This window comes from Epargyreus clarus, unplaced genomic scaffold, assembly GCF_041222505.1.
Source record: "Epargyreus clarus isolate Ecla_fem2 unplaced genomic scaffold, WU_Ecla_fem_2.2 ptg000009l, whole genome shotgun sequence".
Classification (NCBI taxonomy): Eukaryota; Metazoa; Arthropoda; class Insecta; order Lepidoptera; family Hesperiidae; genus Epargyreus; species Epargyreus clarus.
Window position 1 is genome coordinate 13,177,772 of NW_027332217.1, and position 14,813 is coordinate 13,192,584.

At 34.9% G+C, this 14,813-nt stretch overlaps 1 protein-coding gene across 1 annotated transcript in view; it reads right to left on the minus strand.

Annotated features, from left to right (window-relative positions):
- mspo (M-spondin) overlaps positions 1–14,813 on the minus strand; it is an 82,889-nt gene that overhangs the window by 33,774 nt on the left and 34,302 nt on the right. The window contains exon 2 of the mRNA XM_073076764.1: positions 7,761–7,987. Coding sequence (XP_072932865.1) covers positions 7,761–7,944 — 184 coding nt within the window. The 5' untranslated portion in view covers positions 7,945–7,987. The remainder of the gene's footprint in view (positions 1–7,760; positions 7,988–14,813) is intronic.

A 14,813-nucleotide genomic window follows, 5' to 3' on the forward strand; every position in this document is an offset into this window, starting at 1 on the left:
CACTGTGACCAAACATGTATATAAACGAAAATAATTTGGCTAAACACGAATTGGATTTAGGATAAGGAGATCCATATTAGTTTAGTCTTAACACATTCCAGTAGTACCGGTAGTATACTGCTACTGTTACTTTTAGAAAAAAATGAGAGTTTAAATAAAATTAGGCAAAAGACACATTTTACAACCAGATTGACCGATAGCCAGAAGATCACTAGAGTTCGAGGGGTCAGGACCTGTTAGAGTGTCGCCAATTAGGACCTAGTGACTTAAAAATAGAAACAGAAGACCAATAGCAAATATCGCTTACAAATTACTCATAATAATAAGCGAATAAAACATTTCTCATACCATCACATAGTGATACCATTCTGAAATTCTAATAACAGTGTATCTTTGCCAACTGACTGACAGACTGAAAATAATCAATCCGTTCGGTTCTAAGAATGACATCTCGTTAGTGGTGTTATTTTGGAGTTAGTGGCGGCGCTTGGCTCACCATACTTCCGAAGTCATCGACCGATAAAGTATTGTAGATATTTAAACGACTTGTTAATGGTCAGCTGTTAACTGTTAACTGCAAATTTTGCTTTGGATGCTCTCAGTAGACCTAACATTGAATGACAGATAATACACAGTTTAACCTAGTTTGTTTAGAGCAAATTAAAGAGTTTTTATCGAAGGATAATTTGGTCAGGCCTTTCATCAGCATGAGAAGCTGTCAAATCAATTCAATTAACGCACTGTCATACTTTCTCATACCAATTATTTGTATATATGTAGACGAATACTGAGAAGCGACATTTGAAATCACAATTTAGGTTAAATTAGGGACGAAGGAGGGTATTATTATGAACAATTAGTTTAAACACACATCACACCTGTATAAGATTTTTATACTGATCTGCTGTGAACTCAGGTCCGACAGGCAAAACATATGTACAACGTATATCTCTCTTGTTTGCATTTATTGCACTTATAAGTTAGATAAATGCATCCTTCCACCTGCCAAGTTTCAGGTATCTAATTTCCTGAAATGATGTCACTAGAATTACAGGAAAGCTTAATCCTGGCTTTAGGCTTACAAAAAAATCTTCCGTACCATAAGAAAGTAAATAGACCGCACCCATCACATCTAGACATGACGTCAGATGTGACGTCAGAACCCTTATTGGACATAAATGTGGCTAATGTGAACATATCAATAACGTCAACGTCGCCTACTTCCGCATTCAACCCTCATAGTTCCGACCAGCTTTTGGCGGCAAAAGTTCCCGTTTTTATTTGCCGCTACCCGAGATTGCTTTTAGTAGTTAGAAAGTTTTTGCTGATTTTAGCGTGTCCAATAACATTGTTTGTCAGTTACATAAACATTACATAGAGATTCCTATGGGATGTTATACAGTTGTATACTTAATAGTGCACAAATTAATCGAACAGGAATATCAGAAATTTGCTATTTTTGTTGCAAGTCTTCCGAAGTATTGTTTATTTTTTATAACCTTGTGCAATAAATTATTCAATTTCATTTATTGGAAATTATGTATTTGTTGATGTAATGTAGATGCTATGACGTGTTTAATGTATTACTACTTATTTGAGAATATAAAAAATCAAGATCATCAAAATGGGTGATCTACCCTTAATGAAATGCAAATACGATGATAATAGTATGAATGATACATTTCACATTGTAATTTGTAATTTATTATTTATCTCGTATTAACTTTACCCAGAATTTAACTGGCATGTAATATAATTTCTCGATATAGAAATTTAACGCAAATATCCATTTACATTTCCATAATAGTGTTACACCCGAAGCGTTAACAAGGCAGACATCGTACAAGAGTAATCAAAATATCGTATGACGTCGAAATTACCCCCTCAACCCTAATGCCTTCAATTTGCTTCGCGCCTCCAACCGGATCGGATGACAAAATGTCGGAAGATTGAGCTATTTCTTTCATCTTGTGAAGCATTAAAGAAATATGTGTCGTTATTGCTGACATCTAGGATTTTTTTTGGTATATTTTTTAAGGATCATCTTTTATTTTATATTTGAGCCTAACGATAAAGCAGACGTGCTACCTGATCGAAAGCAGTCAACATCGCCGTTGGCTTTGAAGGAGAGCTCTTTTTACACCTTTTTTGAAGAACCCCATCATAGCGCTCCAGGAATACCTCAGGAGGAAGTTCATTCCTCATCAAATGACTTTAGAAGTTTTAGAAATGTCTTAGAGTTGATAGTACGTGTATATTGCTATGAATTTTAATTTACGAGATTCTTAGATAACAAAGATTACTGTATGAATTTATTGAAATGACTAAATGATATTTAAAATTGGATTTGAATAAATATTGTTCGGAACGATGGTAAGAGTAAACACATTTAATTATCAAATGAAGATATTAACTAATAGTAGATCGTCTACTGCGTAGTTATTTTCCGATTATTGTAAAGAACGTTACTCTACCACTTTTCTTGAATCTATAATTTGTATAGATTCGACAATAAAAGTAAAATGTTCTCGGTTTATAAAAGTTCCTGACGAGGTTCTTAATAATATATTAATTTGATGTTCTATTATTAAGCGGACATGGTCATTTTAATAATTTATTTGAAAGCTTAATGTGCTATTATAAATACCCTTTATTTCAAGGAATCATGAATATATTTGCACTTAAATGTTTTGTGCCAAATGAATCCAATCTCACAGTGTAGGCGTGAAGACAATGGATTATAGCACACGATTTATCGGTTTTTTGGGGTTTTCTTGGATTGTTTTTATATCTTTGGCTTTTGCCAAATAGCGGCGATTTATGTCGTGATATCTTAATGATAATGTTTTGTTCTTAAAATTTAATTAAAATTACTGTTGTAAAATAAGCGATCAGAATTCTTCGGAATGGCTGTTAAATTACGTTTCCATAATTAATGCCATCAATCGTGTAATATTATATATACGCTTATATAAGCGTTCTGTATAGCAATACCTTAATAAATAAGATGTGTTAACGGGTTATAGATATACCACTATATTTCGAACAGAGAACTACCATCACCATACGTATTTGAGGGGTTGAAATTGTTCTTACGTTTCGGTGGAAAGATGTGGACACCGGATGACTTACGAGTACATAAGAGGAACCTGTTTATATGGCATTGTTTACAAATACCCATTTATATAATAATAGGCACCTAAAAGCCATCATAAAACTTGAAATTTCACAATAATACGTGTAGGAGGGTGATATCAACGTGCAGTTGATCCAACCTGACAGCGAAGGCGTAAACAAACAATGGATTATGCCAAAGTATATCGGTTTGTTAGTAAATAAAGCTGTCGGATTATCTTGAGATACCCGCTTTTTGCCAAATAACGGCTATTTCGGTATTTCGATCGTGTATTCGATTTTCCCGTAAATAAGGACATTTTGTTTTTGTCCGAAATGAGATTCGGATTCTGTATTGCAGATTGTTTGAGGCAAAAAATTTAGAGGATATCGATTTTGTTGTTGGAATTTGGATTGGCAAAAAGCTTTATTGACTATTATTTTTAAGGTGTTTTTTGATATTGTAAGCAGATCGCTCACAACCGCACTATATTATCTGTTTTGTTTGCCTTAAACTATATTACGTTTTTGATACTATTTAAAACCTTCGCCCTTGCAATGATCTTAATATAGTCTTAGCTGTAAATTATCTGTAAACCGCTCATAGACTCACCACAACAACGACCACAAATGACGTCATTCCGACCACAGTCGCGTAGACCATTGAGGACTAAATTAGGACGCCTTAGTTAAATCTAACACACATTTAAGCTGTAACACAGCAAATCTCCACTATGATGGTATTAAGCAGAAATTAATCGGTGTATGTAATAGAAAGTCTAAGAATGCGTTCATTAAGTTTTCTTAGTCTGATAAAATACTTCCTTTTGCTTTCTTTTATCAGTCAAATAGATAAATAATTAGATATTTATAATTTAAGCCGGCCAGAGAAAGATAATATATCAAAAGGTTCACAGAGATTTAAATGAACTATATCTATTACAGTTATTTCTATAAAATACTTTAAAACGTCTTGGATATTTAACTCTGACCGTGTTTATTTAATAAAATAACTTCATTTGACGAGAATCTGATTTCCCCTTCGGCAAGGAATTTGCTGAGTAATTAAAAAGATTTCGTCCAAACTTCAAAGAGTTTATTCGATTTTATAGGATTTTCTTCAAACGGAGTCCTTGCTAATTCATTAATCTTTGAGTCTAATTCTGTTACGGACTTAAGTGGATAGAAACAAATAAGTTTGAGAAGGAAATTGAGGTGCAGAAATTTAATGCAAAATTCTGGTAAAATACTTATGTTTGGTCATTGGATTTCTAATGCTGGGTATAAAGACTAAAATCTAACCATTTAAAACATGAAATATACGAACTTAACATTTAACGATCCTATTATGTACCAAGAGAGTTTTAGGGTTTTCTATCTAAAAGTTTGGTGTTCGAATCCCAGTTATTTTTCAGTGTAGAAAGTTATGTGAATATAATAAATTATTATTTATCACTTGCTTGAATGGTGAAAACAGTGCGAGGAAGCTCACATGTTTGTCTGAGAGTTTTATGAAGTGATTTCAAATGTGTGTTATTTTTTAGTGTCAAATGAAAGTCAGTAATTTTTGCATATTCGTAATTCGTCATCATCGTGATCAATAACCCATTAATTGTCCCACTGCTGGGCATCTTCCAGGAATGAGAAGGATCAGGTCATAATCCACCGCGCTGACCAAGTGCGTATTGGTAGACTTCATGTACCTTCGAATTTTTTTTTTAGATTTTTCAGGTATGTAAGGTTCCTCGCGAGGTTTTCCTTCAGCCTCTAAGCAAGTGATAATAATTTTCCATAACGAACATAATTTTGAAAAAACAAGGCAAGTCTCAGGACTAGAACCTTGGACCCTTCGATCAAGACGCTGAGTTTCTTAACCACTGGGCTATCACTGCTTATTAGTACAAATTAATAATATTATTTTCTACATTGTACAATTACTCACTTTTTACAACGTACGTTTTTTTTTTTTTTTTTTTTTATAATATAAGAGTAGCAGACGAGCATGCAGTCCACCTGATGGTAAGTTGGTACCGCCGCCCATGGACATCTGTAATCAACCCCAGATAGGATTAGATATTCCTACCTACGGTCGACCACAGACGCGCCGCTACCCCTGAGGACTAAGCTGGAACGCCTCGGAAAAGTCTGTCTCCCTTACCACACCCTTCAAACCGGAACACAGCAGTAGCCTAACACTGCTGTTATTAGGTAGAAATAAGTGTGGCGGTGGTGCTGCCGGAGTCAAACCACAAAGGATTCTACCACCTTCAAATTCTTCTCTATTCTGACTCTAATAAACATGGCTTCACAACATTGTTTTGTAACACAATTTATTTTACCACGAACTGCATTCGCTAATTTTGTATCATTCGACCATTACGTATTGTTTGAATCATTTGACCTACAAACGTTATACCGCGAATGTTCTATTTGTATTCCATCTTTTGTCCTCTCAACATTGAATCACGATCATTATGGCGCCACTCCACTTGATGATCGAAATGTTTATGTGCTCCAGTAATCTTTTGCACTGTTTTTGAAATTACTAGTCATTGCTACGTATGATGATTGGTATTCCCAGTACTGATTATTATTGATTGCAAACGATCATGGACTAGAACCAGCGTGTGTATTACAGCCGGTTTAATATAAATTACTAATACCATATTTTTTTCATCAAACCTAAGTATAAAGCAAATAGGCTGATGAAGCCGCCAATATATCGCTAGCTTTGTAGGAGAGCTGTATTTGCACCATTTTTGAGGAGTTACATGTCATAGCGGTCCAGTGATACCTCTGATATTTTTTCCACATCTTGCACGGTCGAGGCAAACATGACCGTGTAACCTTCAAGTGGAACGAAGAAACATTATTTCTTTCTATCCATTGGAACATGACCTTGATAGTAGATCTATGGTATGGTGAAGTAATAGACGTTCATGTATCAGGAAAGCATTGATTTCAATGCGGCAACGCCACCGCCATACCCATTTCTATCATGATATGCTTGAAAAGTGATATTGTCCTAGAGGACTACGTGAGAACGTCCTATATATAGTCCTATAATCATTTGGAACCTTGCTATAATGGAAGTAGTGAGCAGTAGTTAAACCATAATACGTCTTTATTTTGGAACCTATAAATCCAAAGGAAAACAAAACGGTACCTACATTATACGTCAAAGTACACTTTACATTACAAGTCACGTCTCCGACTTATAAAAAAATAATTCATTCATAGTCGAGTCGAGCGCGAAAGTTTGCACAATGGCGTGAATTTATTCGGGTGCTCCGAGTTTCAAAGTGGCCCGGGCTGGAGCGCCCGACAAATTTCACAATTGAAACTGCAGTCGTAACTATTGTTGCCTTTTTATTTCAATGGTACAATTATTTAAAGTGATTTTTATGTAATAAAGGTAAGGGTATGCCTAGTTCTGCTTTTTTAGGGTATCGCGGAATATTGTGGAACACATTTTGATAATCTTACAACTTCCGTCCTAATTATATTTAAATTTTCTGTCCACCGGCTATAAATCAATAAAATAAAAATAAAATTCGAAAATTGGGAACTTGTAACGCTCGACCGTGAGTATTCCTTACTTCCTTGTATTCCCTCGGAAGGTCCTGTAGTCCTCAGGAGTGGTTACTTAACTGTGATAGACGTACTAGCTGTAGATAGAACCTACGTTCTTTATAGAGTTGATGAAAAATGTCTATGGACGGCAAGGACGGCTTAGTATCAGATGTACTGCATGCTCATTGGCTACTTTACTTTGTATACAAACATATAGACTCTTTACTGCCCCAGCGTTGGGCATAGCTGTCAGCGAAAATATATTATGCTGTCCAAGAGCAGACTCGCATACTTCATACAATTTTAATAACTTTCCTTACAAAACTCTCTTGTATACAGTTTCTGTCAAGATTTTTTCCATCGTTGGTAAAATAATTGATAATTGTGTTTTGTTTTAAATTGTAATAAAAATCTTCAAAAATACTATTACCAACTGTCAACTATGTACCCACTATTAAATTAGTGGGTACTCTAGTAAATCTCACGAATTCGCTCGCCGTCCAAGTTTCAAGTGACTCAGTTCGCAACGGCCGAGCAATTTCACAATTGTATGAGCTGAACAATTTGTACGACTGCAGTTTTTCTGGCCCTATTTTTGTTTTTCTGATTTCTTTTTTTTTTCATTCGTTTTAGATCCATGGGTTAAAATATTGAGGTTAGAAAAATAATTCACTAATGCTCGTTGAAATAAAATTTGTGTAACATTTCACAATTTTTCAATTACATAAATCCAAAATAAGGAAGACAGTGCTAAATACTCTCTTTACAACTTCCACGAGAAAAAAGAGTGGATCAATTATTGTAGGCTAACATCAAATCGCAGAATTTATAAAGACATGGCCTACATCCAGAATAGAAATCTAAATCAACAAGATGCATTTAATTTCATCTATCTGCAAGTCAATCCCGATACATTTCATCTGACACATGTAGTGACGATACGTGATCATCACGACATCATTAAGCTGCATCCAGATCCTTTTACATTTAAGTCGATTGTAGTGATTACTCCGCAACATTATTATCACTAATACACAATTGCTTGATAAAGTCAGTAAATAGTCTTCACTCACCATAAATCCGTGACCACTGCGCCGGCGGTCGCCAGTCGGGGTAGTGCTTCGGGAACTTCTCCCGTGTCCAGTACGTGTGCAGCACCATCCGGTACACGGTCATCTTGTCCGGGTTGCAGCCGTCGTCCTGCAGCGCCGCCGCCGCGGACAGCGCCGCCAACAGTGTTAGGTGCAACAACGTCATGTTGGTCTACTTCGAGCTCCACATGTTAACTGTTGGGTGGCACCTGGAACAAGGATTATCACTTGTAAGCAATATGCAAGTCATACATCTGGATATGGTTGAATCCATTGTGGTTCGAGTTTAGAGGTACCATCATCACACCTATTTTTGCCTGATAGCGGGTGTGGCTTACCACAAAGAGATAGTGGTTCGAAGCGCTCCAACTTCGTCTTCAAGAGTATCAACGCATTATTACGGCTCAAGAGACAGAGCTTTGTGACAGATGGATAGACGGACAAACAGCAAAGGTTTAATAATAATAGCAATTTTTTTCTTTAGTTTTTTAAGGGTTCTTACCATATGAATACAGAACCCTTAAAACGTTATAATAACATTTGTTTCACACAGCCTCACAAACAAAATCATATAAATACCCATTATTTATTATTGTCAGTGTCAGTTATTGGAATTTTCAATATAAGCAGAAAGTAAGCGACAAGTTGCGAACGAGTTCAATAATTACTGGAGACAGTTTAATCCGCGCTGAGAGACTTAATCACTTGCAGTGAAGACGGATTAAAACTTGGAGCTTATCTATGGACAAATTGAATTGATGTTACCCTCATAAATATTATTAATTTGTTAATGTGTAAATTCAAAAGAACCGTCCATTAGACGATTTGTGTTTTTATATCGTTCTGTTACACAGATGTCTTTCTGCTTAGTAGATAATTCTATATAAGCAAAAAGTAAGCGACAAGTTGTAAACGAGTTCAATAATTACTGGAGACAGTTTAATCCACGCTGAGACTTATTCACTAGCAGTGGAGACGTATTAAAACTTAGTGCTTCTCTATGGATACATTGAAATGATGTTGAAATATACTCTCATAAAATATAATTCATTTGTTTATTTATAAATTCAAAAGCTTATTAGACGACCTGTGGTTTTTATATCGTCTGATACACAAATATCTATCTGCTTAGTAGATAATTCTATATAAGCAGAAAGTAAGCGACAAGTTGCGAACGAGTTCAATAATTACTGGAGACAGTTTAATCCGCGCTGAGAGACTTAATCACTTGCAGTGGAGACGGATTAAAACTTAGTCCTTCTCTATGGACAAATTGAATTGATGTTGAAATATATACTAATAAATAAAAACTATTTATTTGTATTTAAATACAATGGACCTGTCCATTAGACAGTTTTAATATTGATTAGAAACACAAATATCTTTTTGAAGTACTATTTCGGGTTTATACTCTGTGTACCGGTGTTTGTATAATTACGTTTTTATGTTTCGTTATAGTATCCTTGAATCCACAATGCTTAATACAGCTTTCATCAGGTTGAAATACATGTGACGGTGGTGTTTGCGGCCGAACTTCTACCACTTTAAGAATTAAGTAAAGTCATCAATTTAACAGGTGAAAATACTGAGACTACAGGAAACCTGCACGAAAGTCTACCTACAGGAAAAAATATATTTATCCTAATTTTAATGACCGGTGAAAACAGTGCAGTAGCTCAAGAGGTTTCAACTTCTAAAGTAACATCATCCCCACTTTACCTCACAAACCGTATGTAAGTTATGATTTTAGCATTGACAAGAGATTTTCGCAAACACCACATAAAATTTAATTGATGCGTCGTGTTATCTCTAAGGATAAATATATCAAGTTTCTAATTAGTTTAGTTTAAGACAAAAAACGTCCGAGAAAACAGTAAAGCGTCTAATTGGAAGTAATGAGTCTAGACCGGGCTTAATGGTGCTTTTAATACCTATAAAAGAATATATGATCTAAGCTCGCCAGGAATTCTAAGAAAAATGCTTCTTTCTAAAATTTTAAAAAGCATAGCAATATTATAAAAGTTTTATTTTAACAGAGCAAGTAATTGGAAATGGGACATGCAGTTCCCCTGCAGTGAATTATTCTTTTAAATCTATTTTATGAAAAGAAACTATGATGTCCATCTGACTTTTAGTGATCAATTGCCGCTGATGGACATCACTAAACACATAAACGTCCTTAAATTAATAGTACGATAATATTTTTGAGGTCGATCACAGTTCCTTTACTTTCTTTCTGTTCCCATTGCTTTAGTAGCTTCACCAAATATTTTTTTACTGTAGCAAACGGGCATACAGTCCACCTAAACGTAAGAGATCACTGCCGCCTATATAGGTTCTACCATATTGGCCACATTTAAAAAAAATGGTCCAATTTATATACCCTATGCCGTTATAAACATTTTTTTACCTTTTAGCATTGTAATCTTCAAAGAAATCAGTCAGAGACGTGTAAGCAACCCTGATGAAGACATTTTGCCTCTTCAAACAAAAACCTGTACTCAATTTTTAACTAAAATCAAAGATCGATTTTTTACTACCTTAAAAAGTAAATTGACGTTAATAAAGAAACTAAGAACCTCTGACATCAATTGTTACAGTAATTGTCGGTAGCCCAATTAATTTAATTTCCCCCAGAGTGCATTAACGGCAAACACTAATTGCATTTTTATTACGTCGAAACTCTAGTTAATATCTACGAAAATTATCTTATAATCGTATGTTATCTAAATAGGTGCCTGATTAATGTTTTAATAAGGTAAGTAACCTCGTATTAAATTTAAGTGGTTGTTGTCTGCGGATATCTCCTCCATAATTACGTTTTTTTTCATATAAATTAGGAGTAGCAGACGAGCGTGTAGTCCATCTGATGGTAAATGGTTACTGCCGCCCATGGACATCTGTAATCAACCCCATTTAGGATGACATATTCCTACCTGAGGTCGGCCACAGATGCGCCGCTACCCCTGAGGACTAAGCTGGAACGCCTCGGAAAAGTATGTGCGAAGATAATCACTGATGTGTTACTACATCCAAAGACAGAATTAGAATGCTTCATCTAAGTATCTTTCTTTCATTTTCATTCACAGCAGAATGCAACAGTAATAATACAGTATTATTGCATTGGTTGTATTGTATTAATAGGTAAAATAAAGAGTTATATAAATGGCTCTGGAGTCGAACCAAGAAAGAATCTACCATTTAATTTCACTAATACATGCATGTAAAATCAATTTTTTATCAATTTACAGTTAATCGATTCCTGTACCAGAGGAACTTCCAGGCTTATCGTTTATTCGAGGCACGATCTCTCGTTTTCACACAGATTGAATTCCACGATTATAGCCTTTAAAATAATCGTATAAGTCGATGAAAACCCAGTAATACCCATTAACAGTTAACTGTTAAGAAATCGCTCAGAAACGGCATGAAAGGAAAAGGTTTATCGTATATTGGATACTGTTGATAGTGTTGCTGAAATGTGAAGTCTTTTAGCTAGGTAAATGGTTTGTAATAAAACGATACTAATACCTTGGTTAGAAGAGAGAATTCGGAAGAGAGAATTGGAAATAAATGGTGGAATTTTTATTCTCTGTACACATTTCAATTATTTGTGTTATACTTATATTGCTTGTATTAAACATACTTTAAGACTTAGAACACTTTTCTTTATAAACTATTGGAAAAAATTAGATTGTTTACAAGTCAATTTCTACTCATACAATATCTATTTCACTATTCTTGTTTTTATTACGAGTAGGTCTTTTTCATTGAAATGTTGCAATGCCTACTATGAACTAAACTTGGTACATGTTATGCCTACTTACTAATACTAAATATTAACCAGTGATACCAAACCCTTCGGCAATTTATGTAAGTTAACCATTCTATAATAAGGACTGCATTAATAAATTACATCGATAATTTCAACAAAAACAAACCCGCCCGTGATCTGCGAAACATGTCAAGCACACGATGAAATATGGGAAATTTCCCTGTCTTCAAAAGCAGGCGGTATAGAATATTTATGATGTCCCTAAGTGCATGCAGGGGTCAGCGTTTATCCCTGGAACAATCGTAATGTGGTATATTGATTTTGTCTTAGCTCCCGGGGGACGCAAATGCGTATGCTGTACGGCTTTTATGATGGGAGATGGTTTTTGAAAAATAAGCTTTTTTCAGTTATGCGTTTGCAACTGGTAGGGTTGTAGAACGAGATTGTTATTCTGTGTATATATTTAGCTCATAGATTTTTTATTATATCAATAGTCATATTGCAGTATTCTGATATGAAGGGTGTGGTAAGTTAAATGCGATAAATATGTATATTTTTAGAAGGTATTCGACATTGTGTCTGAACTTTGGTAAAACCTACCTCTGCCTAATAACATGCCTCTGTTTTAAAGAGCGTGGTAAGGAAATACGTACCTTTTCTAGGAGATTCAACTTAGTTCTTAGAGTAGCGGCGCATCTGTGGCCGACCTAAGGTAATAATCTAATCTTATCTGGGGTTGATCACAGATGTTCATGGGTGGCAGTAGCCACGTACCACCAGGTGGACTGCATGCTCGTTTGCTCATTATGTTTGTTGAAGAGCTCACTTATTTTTAGAACGTGAAAAGAAAATCCGAATAGTCGCAACCAACTAAAATATATTTACGGTACTTTCGTCCAAAATAATAAAGTACGACATTATTTTGTATACACTTACCGTCGAGAAATATGGAATTTGACAAGCGTGTACTAAAGAGAAAATAATTTACTAGACAGTATGATACAACCGCTTACGTCACCCGTCATAGAAGACGAATGCCACAAATATGATGCCACAAATATAGTGCCACAAAGTTTTCTGTGCGGGTGGCGGTTTTCGAAAACAACCATTTGTTGTGAGCTTCATGAATACATTTTCCCCATATTTTTTTTATAGTTTTTAAGATTATGATAAATAATTAAATACTTTCTTCATCTCATTTCAAAATCTTAAAAACTATATCTTAAGTTGTTTGCCAGTAAAATTAATATCTTTTAATATCATTAAGTACTAGAGATTATTTATAATATAATAAATATTGATATACAGTCGTTTAAATATCCCACTTCTTAGGTAGTTTTGACAATCTAGCAACATTATCAATAACATCTGAGGTGGTAGAACTCTCTGTAGTTCGACTGCCACGGCGCCACAACTTTTCTGTCTTATAATGGCAGTGTTAAGCGCTGCTGGGTTCTAATTAGAAGGGCGTAAAGGAGACATACTTATCCTAGTCACCCCAGCTTAGTCCTCTGGGGTACCGGGGCATCTGTATCCGACCTCAAAGAATCTAATCTTATTTGTAGCCACTTCCCATCAGGTGGTCTGCATGCTCGTCTGCTACTCACTATTATAACAAAAATATATGTTGCCCAGCGGCGCCCCCGCCACACGCACAGAAATGTTTGCCGAATACCGTCTTCCGATGACAGATGTCTTCACATTTGGACGTACTTCAACTATCCCGGTTGTATCAACGATATTGCACCTCGTATGAACTGAAATAGACAGGTTATCGACCCCATCTTTTAGTCATGCCGATGAAATATTACTCATAAATCCGATTCCTGCCGTATGCTCGGTTTAATCTGAGTTGGAGCTATTTCATTGATGGATTTAGGTTTGCAGATCATATGCTATGTATATGTTTACAGGAAATCCGGCTTAAAGGACCATGTTAAACTAAGAACATTTTATCGTCTAATTTATAACACTTCAAGTAAACAACAAAAAATACGAAAAGAAAATAGCACTAGACTTTTGTTTTGGCTTGCAAAGAAAAAAAAGACAGTTATAGTAACAGCGTAGAGGTTTGAAATAATATTTCAGAGGGCACCTCTCAATTTGAGGGTCTTAAGTTGAAATCCAAGACACCCGCCTCTTATCAAAGATATATGCGTAGTAGAAAATTAGTTGCTTAAATATAGCTAAAAGAAGGTTTTAATCTGTAAAATAATTTACATTATTATGCAAAAATTATTCCATTCCATTTAAAAATGAGATAGGTCCTTTAAAATAAATAATGCCATTTTAATTCTTTATATTGGTTTTACAAGAATAAAGTGAAATGCAATTAGTGTCTCAATAAACTCAGAACGCAATTAAACAAATTGAACGAACGATTAAAATAAGAGATGTTTTAAAAGCATTCCTCTGTTTGGGCCATCAGGGATATTTCGTTGAAGTTAATTTTTAATTTTGCTCAGTACAGGCCTCCCCGAGTTCACTTCGATCGTCATTCGGATATATAATGGACCAATATATTCATAATCAGACTAACTAATATTTTTATAATTTAGGTATTATTTCTATCTAATAACATCAGTGTTAGCTAGATACAGAAAATTGCGGCTCTATATCGTTTAAAGATGCTGTAAAGGAGACATACTTATCCGAGGCGTTCTAACTTAGTCTTCAGGTGTACTTGATGTGGCCAACCTCAGATACGACTCTACTTTTATCTGAGATTGATTACAAATGTCCATAGCCTACTCATTTGCTACATAGTGTAACGAAAGGCTCAATAAACATAATCATACTTATAAATTAGGGTATTAATTTTGGAAAATATCCAAGACCTCTCAGTTTAATGTGCGTTTTGATATTAAAAAGATTTATCAAAGTTACAGTGTTATCCGCCAATAGAAACAACCGCCACACCTAGTTCTATTTCTATTTTATAGGCGCAATGTTTGCTGGCCTTGTTTACAAAAGATTAAAATCTTATCTATTTACGGTATTTTTATCATATTGAAAATATTGATCAAAGTTACAGTATTACCCGCCAATAGAAACAACCGCCACACCTATTTCTATTTCTACTTTATAGGTCAAATGTTTGCTGGCCTTGTTTACAAAAGATTAAAAACTTATTTATTTACGGTATTTTTATCATATTAAAAATATTGATCAAAGTTAGAGTATTACCCGCCAATAGAAACAACCGCCACACCTATATCTATTTCTATTTTATAGGTGCAATGTTTGCTTGCCTTGTTTAC